General features: G+C 43.9%; 1 protein-coding gene across 4 annotated transcripts in view; it reads right to left on the reverse strand.

Moving 5' to 3' along the window:
- AAK1 (AP2 associated kinase 1) overlaps window positions 1-12,625 on the reverse strand; it is a 173,129-nt gene that overhangs the window by 60,703 nt on the left and 99,801 nt on the right. For all 4 annotated transcript variants that reach the window (XM_055540537.1, XM_055540539.1, XM_055540541.1 and 1 more), the window contains exons 6-8: window positions 3,912-4,033; window positions 2,508-2,589; window positions 1,872-2,004 (exon numbers count right to left, since the gene is read on the reverse strand). In XM_055540537.1, the coding sequence (XP_055396512.1) occupies window positions 1,872-2,004; window positions 2,508-2,589; window positions 3,912-4,033 (337 nt within the window). The remainder of the gene's footprint in view (window positions 1-1,871; window positions 2,005-2,507; window positions 2,590-3,911; window positions 4,034-12,625) is intronic.

Consider the following 12,625-nt stretch of genomic DNA (forward strand, 5'->3'; position numbering starts at 1 on the left):
AGCTGAGCTGGTCCTTGAAGGCAGGAAAAAATTTAGTGAGTCAAGGGAAACACAGAAAAAAAGAATTCCAGGTAAGAAAACAGTCTGAGAAAAAATGGACTGGGAGAAAGGCAAGAGAACACTTTGTTGCAAGGAACAGATGAGCCAAGAGGACAGGACAGAGGTTTCCTCATCAGAGAATAAAGGGAAATAAGGTGGGGAGAACGAAACCAGAATATGCGGGACCATTGGCAAGCACGAGGTTTAACTGAATAGGGACCTGATAGGGTGGCATTTTATAAGATTAATCTCATAGTGAGGGTGTGCTGGACAGATGGAAGGAGGGGAGAGGCTGGCCAGTTTACCAGTACATGCATGAGCTGACAAGGTTGGAATGTATTATGGTGGCGGTGATGAGAACAGAGAGAATGTCATGAAAACCAGGAGAAACTTCAGAGAAAGCATTAATGCTACCACTTAGGAAATGACTGACTCTGTTTTTTTCTTGCTGGCCAGATCCAAAGAAAACGTCACATTTCAGTCATCTAGGCTCGAATGGTGACACTCCTGACAGAAACTGAAAAGCGGGGGAACCTTGTGTTGGAAGTGAAAGGGTATGCGGGGGGAATGATGGAAATGTATGAGGGTGACAGTGGACTCTTCCAATAGTTTGTAAAGTGAAATAGATCAGAGTGTAGGAAAGATGCCATATTATACACATTCATAGAGTTGTTTTTCCTAATACAAATTTGTTGCACAAAAGTAAATAAAAAAATTTTATCAAAAAATACTACCATTCTAGCAACAAATTTGGCCATTTTTTTGCATATTTCTTTCCAAGCTCATTTATAAAGCTGCCATTTTAGCACAGATATAATGCTTTACCCCCGAAAGCAATCCAACAACCATTAAATACCATACTCCATTTCTTCAAATATTGCCCCTACTTTTGTATTAATAAACAGAAGAGATTAATTGATAAAACTAGTATAACGGAACAGGTGGTCACTTAGAAGCTAAAACTATCTTAACTTGGGTACAATACCTATACTTTTTGAGGTACTGTTTCCTTGTTTGTAAAATAGGGATAATTATATTTACTATATACAGTTTTAAGAATTAAATGAGGTACAAGTAGGCCTTCAACAAATGTCAGATGCTCCGCTCACACTGGCTTCATCTGTCTTCTCCAGTGCATCCCCATTTAGGATTTACAGTCTGTGATTGTTAAATGTAGATACTGAACGTCTTGACCAAAGTAAAAATATAATAAAAATCTGTTACTTCATCATTCCAGTACAGGGGTTTGAGTAAAGATTACTTACTCTGCCATCTGATTAATGAACATTAGTTCATATGCTTACTATGAAGATATAAAAGAGTGAGGAATCTTAAAATCTTTTAAAATATTGAGTTTAAATGCCTCTTATCGAAATCCAGTGATGAACCTAAATGACAGGAAAAAACTAGTTCCACTGAGGTATGGTCTCAATTATGAATTCACTTCAGCCAATGCATTGCCATCATTTTAATTTGAGTTGCTTCCAGTTTTGCAAAGACGAATTTCTTATCACTTGATCTGAGTCAGCTGGACTCCTTTGGTACCGGAGCTTTCACACAGACTGCAAGAGAACAGAGCAATGCTCTGCAATGCTCAAAGCCCAGTAAGGATTTCTGCTTGGGTGGCCGGCCCAGGTGGGAAACCAAGTGGCAAAAAGACTCACAACTCTAACTCAACACCGTTACATGATCTTTGAGCAACCAATCATTATCAATTGATTTCTTTATTTTTCCATCCAACTCATCACTCATGGAATCTAACCCCTTTATCTTCCATTCCATTTCTAGAGATCAGAAGTAAAAATATGAAACCAGAACCTTAAAATACTTACTAATTAGGCAGTGCATGTCTTGGGAATATCGAGAGTTATCAGGAATTGTGAAGTTTCCATCACAAATTGCCACTTGACTCTCCCCAAATGGCAAAGTGAAGTAACATAATTTATACAACAAACATCCGAGAGCCTGAAAAAATAAGAGAAGCAGAGTGCTACTAGAGGTTTATCTACCATAACTGAAAATGGGATTACTGAGAGATACTGGCACCATCCACATTTACTAGCCGATCTAAACACTAGGCATTATTAACCTATTTGGAACTTGAATTTAGAACCCAACATCACTATTTACCTGTCTGTCATTATTTCTACCATCATTACCCAATTGTGCTTCAAAAGAGAACAAGTATTCAGCTGGTTCTGCCCTTAAGAACTAGTAACACATGTGAAGACCACCTAAGTAATGGGCAGGTGACCTGAATAACTTTCCCAGAGGTCTGAAGTCATTGTCTTTGACAGGCTTCAAGAAGCAGTGGCTGATCACCTCGAGGCAAGAATAACCCTGAGGGGTAAGTAGACAGGGATGCAGTACAGTGGCCACTCTGGCTACGGCACAGTCTGGATTAGGCTGGGGAGTTTACAGCCAAGACTACTGACATCTGAGATGCAGATAGCTTTGTTGACACCTACCCAAATGTCTGCCTTCGTCGTGATGACCTTGCCACTGTACAGGTTGACCATCTCTGGTGCGCGATAGGACAGCGTTGTGTACCTACAATCAAGAGATTCATTTTTTTGTTAAATATGTCAATGCTATAATTAAAAACCAGGAGTAGCAGAATTACTTTTTAAAGAATATATGTATCAGTACAGTCAAGTTCCCTGGGAGCACTCGGGAGAAGAGAGGACGGGACGTTAGTGCAGGTGGGATGAAGAGCTGTCCTTGGCACACACCACACCCTCGGAGTGCCGTCCTCCCACTCTAAGAGCAGGTGGACGCAGACACTAAGGCTTTAAATAAACCCTAAAAGCAACTTTCCATGGGTCCTTAAATAACAAAAATGTCTCCTATAAATCCTTATTGTCTGACACTCTATTTGGCTGGTTTGTTTTTTAAAATATACAGTAATCCCCTTAGATGCGGTTCGACACAGAGATGTGACGCTGGCTGGGACACTCAGGATAGAAAATGGGCCCTGGCTAGGCAGGAAGTGGGCCTGGAGCTGGATGGATCTTTGCTGATGGAATAGGGCTGAGACAACAGCTTTTCTCTCTTCCCTGGCTCAAGAAAAGAGAAGTAGAAGTTCATCTTCAAAGTGAGAGTTAGTGTTACCAAGCCTGCAATTTGTGCTGCTTGAGCCTCTAGAGCCCAGAGCGCTCTGTGGCTTAGATGCCCACCAGGGCCTGGGACCAGAAGCCCTCCTGCCCCAGGCTGGGTTGCCAAGGGTGAAGCAGGAAGGGATCAGGATATGGGCGCACTCTACACTGCTGATTGTTAGCAGTAACAGTCAGCGCTGCTGCCTCTGAAAAATTTAACACTCTGGACAACAGGGGAAAACAGCCCAGGTTCTTACTGGAGTGACAAATCTAACAAGCTGTTTCTCATGTAAGTCAGTGATTCAGTGTCTGTAGAGACTTTAATAGCCCTACTCACCATTAATTCCACTAAATTGCAGGTTAGCTCCTTATGAGCAGGAAAAAATATACAGCAATTTAGGGTTCAGTAAAAAGCACAACCGACTGACTGGTAATGTCACAGCTGCTGTGATCCCACTGAAAGACATCACAGTACTTCCATGGTGTGTGAACCTTTTTAAGGGCTCTGGGATAAAAATCAAAAGATCTGTGTACCACAGGACCATTGATAAAGTGCTACAAAATTCCTTCGTTTTAGTCCACTGATCTATGATTGTGAATCCCCTCCCTATCCTCCACCTAAAAATCAAGCAACCCAACTGCTAATATGATGTTCTGAGATGAGGGACAACTGACTGGCACCACTGTCTTTTCCCCCTGACCCTCTCAATCATAAGCTGAAAGTAAAACTGTTGATCCGATAACGGATAAAACTCCGAGAAAGGAGGAAAAGCTTACTTCTTAATCTCATCTTCTACTGCATTGACTCCTTCCGTTTGTGGATTCTGGAATTTGTTGGTAGCACTTCCAAAGTCACACAGGACATAGTGGCCTCGGTCATGCAAGAGAATATTCTCAACCTGAAAAACATTGTGCAACCGCCCATTCCAAGATATCGTTTAATACTGGTTTGAAAATTTGGTGTACATTACATACAAAGGTTTTATTTCTGATAATCTCATCAATATGCATCGGAAAGTTATTCTCCTCCAAGTATATCAACAGGGGTCATTCCAAGTGAAATAAAAAGAGATGCACAGTAACAGGGGAAAATGAGAGTGGAGAGCAGAGTGCTGAAGAGGAAATTCCACAGTGGGAAAGCAAAGAGTTCCATTTTTCTGGATTTCTAGCCACACTTCTCACCTCTGCAGAAACAGCCCTCCTACAGTACTTTCAAGACCGTATCTTTTCTCCTGCCTTTTTTTCAGTCTAGAATGCTTCCGATGATCACCAGCTCCTTACCCAGCTATCAAAATCCCATTCATCTTTCAAAAGTGAAAGGGAAACTGTTAGTTGCTCAGTCATGTTCGACTCTTTGCAACCGCAAGGACTAAAAGCCCGCCAAGCTTCTCTGTCCATGGGATTCTCCAGGCAAGAATATGGGAGTTGGTAGCAATCCCCTTCTTCAGGGGATCTTCCCAACCCAAGGATTGAACCTGGGTCTCCCACATTGCAGAGAGATTGTTTACTGTCTGAACCACTCTAGTTCAAATGCCACATCTTCCTTGAAACCGTCCTCAGAAAAATGTCACCCTTTCCCTACATTCCTTCAGTACTTGGTTCTTCCTGATATCAGTGATTTCACTTAGACCAGAATTCTAAACATATATATCAATTTGTTTACCATGGTAGGTAAGAATTTTCTGAATTAATAAATATTTGCTATATTTTAGTTATTTCTCAAAGTGATTAAAGGCGTGTGGGCAAATGCACAGTTCTCCTGTGAAAGTACCATCCTTCTATTTTTGTAGATGTATTCTCTGGGCAGTGAGTTAGGAGTTCTGGGTAGGAGGGAGCTTCCAAAGACCAGAACCTAGAGAAATTCTTGGTGTCAAAGGATTCTGCCAAAGATATAACAATTCCAAAACATGGGTACTACCGTACTCAAGATGCATTAATTTTTGGCAGAGGTGAACTGAGCTGACTGGTGTGCTGGAGGACAGACCTGGCTATGTGTGGGCAGTAAAATGGTAGCCAAAAAATCTTGTTAGGTCAATAAGTCTGTGGCCTCCATTGTCTTTTGTCTTCAGCCTTCCAAAGACTGATCACCTTTGGAAAACAAAGGTAAGAGTAGACTAGAAGCTCCTTAAGGACAAGCACAGATATTTGTCATCTTCTCTACCAATGCCTAACATGGTGCTTGGAGTAGAAAATGTTTGTTGAATGGAATAAACTGAAAAAGAGAAATACATATGACACACTGTGTGTGTGTGTGTGAGAGAGGGAGAGGGAGAGAGAGAGAGAGAGAGAGAGGGAGGGAGGGAGGGAGAGAAGCTGTCGGAAATAAGACAGGAGCCACCAAATACCCAGGCCCCGACTACTAGTAGTTCTTTTAAAAATATCTTGCCAACTATGATGTCTCCTGTTTCTATACTTTCTTTTAATTTTTCTAGGATTATAGATTATAAAAATTATAGTCTGCATTTTATAAATATAATACCTAAAGTCTTTAAAAACTGACTCTACAGTTTATTATTCCTTATTCCAACTGAGTATCACTCACGATATATTATTGTGAGAGGTTTTGCCACTGTTGTTGTTGATTCGTGTTCCTCAGAATTCATCTGTGGGAAGCCTTAAGAGGCCTGAGTTTAAGGTCTATTATTCTTCTAGGAATAACGTACTTATGCACCAGGGGCACTAATAACCTACAATCACTTCACAAAATTGTAGGCGCTACAGTTTTGACCTTGGGGTTTTAGCCCTTCAGGCAGTGTGAACGATGACCATAAACTTGGGCGGATATGCTCTTGTGGTTAAGAATTCTTAGGAGAGACTTGTTCCCCAAAGACAAGACTGAATCAGGCAAATATTTCTACCATCTACAGCTTTTTATAATGCTCATCAGTTTAATCTATTTACACAAAGTGAAACAGTCAAGCTATCCTGAACGTATACTCACTTCAGGAATCTAAAATAACTCCAACAAGGCAACACTAATATTTCCAGTGGAATTTAGAGGTTTTAAAAAGAATAGCTACTATTTACTGACTGACTGTCTCATCACTTTACATGGATTATCTCATTCAATCCTTACAGTAACAATATAACAATAATCCCCATTATACAGACAGAGAAAGTGAGGCTCACAGTGATTAAGCAAGGAAGTGCACCTAGGCAATCCAACTCTAGAGAAGGACAGGTAATTGCCTTTCTGCCAGGGCAGGGGACAGAATAATTACCCAAAACCCCCCATTCCCACCCTCCTACCTGGTAGGGATGACTACACTCACCCAGTGTCCTGGCTACAAGCGTAAGGACAGGAGTTTCTTAATTCTTTAAGCTCAGAAACGCCCCTATAATAGGAATCCAGTCAATGAGGAACCAAATGTCCAAACATTAGTCAGGCTGATTTGCTCAATGTCTCCTAAGCATTTCCTACAATGACTAGTTTGTCTTTTTATTCAATTGCTCCCTCTCTGCTAGTCAACTCCTAGCCATTCTTCAAGGCCTTGCTCAAGTCATAACTCCTCAGGAAAACATTCCCTGGCCACCCTACAAAAATCTACAGAACTTGCTACGGCTAGAAAGGGTTGACAAAGTGAGACCTGGCCAAACCAAGCAATGCCCATAGGTTACTTGGCCTCTTGTCTATGGCTGTTGTTTTGCTCCAACAGCAGAGTCAAGCAGTTGAGACAGAGCCTATACAGCTGACAAGCCTCAAATATTTATTCTTTGGCCCTTTGAAGAGAAATTGCCACCTCTGGTCTTTACACACATAAGGGACCTCTAACTCCTTTATTCACTGTCTGTCAGCAACAACCCTCCTTGTTGGCCTCTGCCACCCTACAGGGGTCATTTGAAACCATGTTTCTCCCACTGGATATGAGTAGTCCCTTCCCAAATCAGATGCTATACTTCTAATCCTAGAATATACAATCTAGAAAATTGAAAAGCCAACTCATATCAAAACACAAACAAGGTCATTCTAGGGACCAAAATCTCTGTTGGGAAAGGGAAGAAAACTGAGTAGGCAAGGGACAGAATAAAGATGATGCACAATGAGGCTTTGTTTTTGTTTTCTACCCAGACCTTAAAAACTTGGTTTGTATTTCTGGTTAGTTTGACTGATAGAACTCAGGAATTATGCTACATTTAACCTGGTCCCCACCCTGCCTTCCTCCTTCCCACAAAGATACCACTGTACAGAACTATATTCATAGGAAAACCAGAAGAAATTAAGGGTGTGTTCAAAAACAGACAAGAGAACCAGAGATATCAATGGAGTGAAAGCCTGAGAAATATCAAAGAACTATCGATGTAGATGAGAAAAGTAATCCCTGCTTTGGCCACCGTGAAATTCTGTGGGGAGGATTAGGTGAGATTACGGAGGTGAAATCGCCTGGCAGCAGCCACAGCTCCGCCCCCTCGCCATCTGTCCCTGTGACCTGTGACACTAGTTAGTGACAACCTCCAAGCTCAGGCGGCTGCTGCCCTCCATCAGCAACAGCACCGTCACTAACAAAACACGTAGCACAGAGCACAATGTGTGGCAACCACACTGGACTTGGGGTTCAGAAGACCTTGGGGACTATTTTAGATGTTTGGCCATGAATAAACCTTTAAACTTCTTTGGGCAGGTTTCTTATCTGTAAAGTAAAGCTGGTAATAATTCTATTATTGTTCTTATGAAACAAGGAAGAGAATGACCATGAAAGCACACTGCAAGTCTCCCTGGACACATGTAAGATCATTTCTTTATTAGAGAAATACATTTGAACTCCTACTACCACCTATTATGTGCCAAGCTCTTTTCTAAGTTCCACAAATAAGGCTGTGACTGGAGCTTAGGGTCCAGCTGATGATTAAAAAAAAAAAAAAGTATATTTGCCTGGTACTGATAAACATTGTGGGGAAAAAAACCCCAGCAGGTTAAATATATGTCAGTTAAGACGGATGCCACTGTAAACAGCACATTCAGGAAAGGTCACTCTGGTGAGGGGAGCCACCATGAACAATCTGGGGGATAAGCATTCTCATTAGAGACCGGCCAGCAGGAAGGCACGGTGGTGAGAGCACCTGTAGGGAGACTGAAGGAGACCGAAGCAGAGACAGGCCTCTGTGGCTGGGGCAGCACCATCCTGGGGACTGGAAACTAAAAACACGGGACCGGACGCACTATGGGCTAGCACTCTCAAGAATAAGGAGACGAGATAATGCTGGGCCTTGGAGAAAGTGCAGGACGCAGGTTAAGTGGAACCAAGAACAGGAAGGCATGGGGGGATGAGAGTAATAAAATGGTGTCAGCAACTAGCAGCACTTAACATGTGGGGCCCAACCCTGCCCCACGTATTTCCTGACATTCTTCCAAGGCCTCACTGTCCCACTTGACACGTGGGAGAACGGAGTGCAGGCAGAGGTCACAAGGCTGTGGGGGCAAGATTCGGGCTCAGGCTGCCACACCTCCAGGACTGCACCCTCCCCGGCTGCACTGATGTGACAGAAAGGAGACGACAAGGGCAGGTACGACTCTGCAAGTGTGAGATGACCAGAGCCGAGAGGGATTCAATGAGGAAGGTCGACAACCAATTGGAGGATCATACACGCGATTCCGGAGGCTTCAGAGAACCTGCGTGGTGACTTTGTTTTTGGAATGCTGGTTACCTTCGCTCACAACCTCCCATCTAGAAGCTTGTTGAGCGTTTACGCTACTGACCTTATTGCAATCAGCCTGAGAGGATTATTAAAGCTGTCACTCCTGAACTCTGCTCAGAGCTTCAACTAAAATGTCTAGAAAGCCACCTCCTTCTGACCTCTTCATCTTGATATTATCCCAAACAAAACAGCATCCAGGCATTCAGTCACAGAGTTTATTACCACTAGAAATTGTGGAGCACTAGGTGAATGCAGGTTTTCCAACCTGTGATTCAAAAATAGGACAAGAATCTTCATGCTACTGTATTTCATGAGATCTAAAACCTCTTTTCTGACAGATGAGGAGACATTCATGACTTTTTCAACCTAGAATGTACTTACTAAGTCTTATTCCTTTTATCCCCCTTCTTAAATGCTTGGGCAAACGGCATGGTAAAATATAGCAAAAACTAAACAAACAGAAACCACACTGAGGGTCAAAAACCTTGGCCTTTGTTCTGGTTTGATCAATGAGTTTGCTGTGCAGGTCACAGCCTTTCTGAGCAGAGGATTCCCTGTTGGTAAAAGGAAAGCATTGACTTACGTGACCTTCCCAGGAACATAATTCTATTATTTGCAATAAAGACCTCTGTCAGTCCTCAGAGAGACAATTTTAAAAAAGGGAGGAAATAATGAAAATGTAAAATAATGTATTTGAGGAGAAACATTCAGTAAAGACTAGAACTTCTGTTTTGGTTATTTTTCAGAACATATGCTGCTTAAGGACAGGGACTGCTGTCAGCTTATTTCCTCTCGGAATTTGAAAGAAAGACCAAAAAAAAGAAAGAAAGAAAGAAAGAAAGACCACACACGTGGTGGGCAGGGCAAGAGGGGCCTTCTCAGTTCCCCACAGGTGGCACTGGCTCAGCACCCTCGTCCACAGCTGGCCTGGTCTGTGCTCCTTCCTGTGTCCCACGCACTTATTCCCAAGGGCGCCTCCTTATCATGTGGTAACTCGGGTCACACAGAAGCAAGAGAGACCAGCCACGGGCACGTTCTCTGACCAAGAGGAGAACAAAGAACTTCTTGGCTCTGGCCACCGCTAGGACCTTGCTGGCTGGTACCAGCCATGATAGGGAGTGCAGAGCGGCCGAGGCCTTGTGACGCAATGATAGAGCCAGGGCAGCAGGAGGTCCAGGGGACTTCTCACTCCCACCTAGCAAGCTGGCACTGCAGCAGGCAGATGTGACTGCCCACCAAGCACACAGCAGTAGAAATCAACAGAATCTAATAAGCCAGCAAAAGCGTTCAGATGGCACCTAGATTTGGGGAGTTTGGGAAAGCATTAAAAAAAAAAAAACACAAAAAGACAGGTAGGAGTCAATGACTAAAATCAACAGCAACAGGACTCTTCTAGACCAATCACAGGGGCCCCTATGTACGTTTTGTTTCCAAGGTCAAGGAGAAGAGGAAACAAAGTCTCCCGAACCACAAGTGGCAAACCAGTGGCATACCTGGTAGTCTTCAGTACTGACTGAACACAATTACTGTGTTCCTAGACTGGAGTGACGGGTGATGGAGGGGCAAGGTCCAGGGCCTAAGGCAGGCTGGGAAGACAGTGAAGCAGCCACTCACTCATGGCCCGGCCTCACCCTCAGAGCCCAGTGTGCTCCCAGGTCCTCTGCAGAGACACCTCACAGGCTGCTCAGAGCAGTGAGGAAAGAGTCTGGGCTCTGGCTGCTTGAGACCAACCACCTACTGTGTCCCCAGGTAAGATGCTGAACTCTGCCTCAGGTTCCCGTCATGGGCGACCTTCTCCGCCACCTCACAGCAGCACCACGGGGCACTAGTATGCCGGCCACACAGATATTGGGCAGGTGCTATTTATGGGTGTGAAGTGATGATCATTTAGGCCTTGTTTAGTCCAATAAATGTTGGAAAAGTGACAATGAAGGAAGACTTTGTTTAAAACATACGAGTAGCACTCTCTAAAACAAGGCTCTGTAGCCCCCTTGGCCTCTTCCTTGCTCTCACCTCCCTGGGTGTCTGCTCAGAATTTTCTGAGCCAAGGATGTGCCTTCACACTGATGCGCATGTTCTCCTTTAGCCCCACCCAGGTCCTAACAAGGCTGGTGCTGTTGTCTCTGCTGCACAGACGAGGAAGCTGAGGCTCTGAGGCCAAGTGATGGGAGGAACAACCCAGGAGCCTGAGGGTCCAGGAGAACACGAGGTCAGGGAAAAGTCACAAAGGAGTCAAAGACTATAGGGAGGAGAGCAAGACGGGGATGGAAACAGGAGGAGAACAAGTCGGAGATGGAAACACGTCCTGTGCATCTGGAAATATGAAGGATGCTTATTACTCACAGAGCTTACAACTCGGTTGGTACCAGTTACATGGCTACAGCACCAAAGTTCTCATATGAAATCAAATCCCATCTGACATGGAGGGGTGGAATGGGACTCTGGAGGGACCCAAGCTCATACAGGTCACAGAAGTAGTGTTGATACAGCCAGGCCATACTTCTCCAACCCTTTTCTTGGCCCCTCATAAACTCTTCTTCAAGATAAGTGGCAGGGACAAAGATCAGGTCCTAAAATGTTGGTACTCCTGCTACTGCTAAGTCGCTTCAGTCATGTCTGACTCTGTGTGACCCCATAGACGGCAGCCCACCAGGCTCCCCTATCCCTGGGATTCTCCAGGCAAGAATACTGGAGTGCGTTGCCATTTCCTTCTCCAATGCATGAAAGTGAAAAGTGAAAGTGAAGTCGCTCAGTCATGTCCGACTCTTAGCAACCCCATGGACTGCAGCCTACCAGGCTTCTCCGTCCATGGGACTTTCCAGGCAAGAGTACTGGAGTGGGGTGCCATTGCCTTCTCCGAAAATGTTGGTACCATTGCTTATTATATACACTAACAGGCCCAAGAATTTCACTCAATGTTAAGACAACTAGGAAAAAAGTGTCATCACCTGAAACTAATACAACACTGTAAATCAAGTGTATTTTTAAAAAAAGGAGTGTCATTACATTCTTAGAGAAGTGGCCTACAGTCACTCTGGCCTGCTTTGTAACTAGCCAGGTACCAGGCCCTTACCCACCTCCTCATCTTCAAACACCTTCTTGTTCCCTCCCCTCGGCAGTCCTTAGGCCCTGCTCTCTGCCTGAAATACTCTTCAGCCTCTCTGTGACCACCCATATCCCACCAGTCTTTCAAAATTCAACATTTCCAGAAGATCCCAATCACCACTGCCAGATCTCATTATCTGACCACATACTAAGAGACTTTGTATTTCACTTCTTTAAGTTTCAGTTCCAAATATTTCACTTATATGCTCTCACCAATACTTTTACATTATGAGCATAGGGACCATGCTGTATCTGCACTGTCCCCACAGAATTATGTTTTGTATGATGTGAGGCTCACAATATTCACGGATGTATACTTGTTCTGCTCAGAAAAGGGGCTGACTGTGAGCTGAGGTGCACTGGAGAAGGCTGTCTTAGGCATTTGGAGACTTTGCACTCAATAGGACAGAAAAATAAAATAGGGCAAAAACATGAGTTAGTGTGAAGAAATTGGAACCTTGTAAGTTGCTGGCAGAATGTAAAATAGTGCAGTTCCTTTGGAAAATAGGCTGGCAGTTCCTCAGAAAGTTAGAGTATCCATTGCTATTGCTAAGTCACTTCAGTCGTGTCCGACTCTATGCAACCCCATAGACGGAAGCCCACCAGGCTTCCCCGTCCCTGGGATTCTCCAGACAAGAACACTGGAGTGGGTTGCCATTTCCTTCTCCAATGCATGAAAGTGAAAAGTGAAAGTGAAGTCGCTCAGTCGTGTTGGACCCTCAGCGACCCCATGGACTGCAGCCTTCCAGGCT

Source organism: Bubalus kerabau, chromosome 11, assembly GCF_029407905.1.
Source record: "Bubalus kerabau isolate K-KA32 ecotype Philippines breed swamp buffalo chromosome 11, PCC_UOA_SB_1v2, whole genome shotgun sequence".
Lineage (NCBI taxonomy): Eukaryota > Metazoa > Chordata > Mammalia > Artiodactyla > Bovidae > Bubalus > Bubalus kerabau.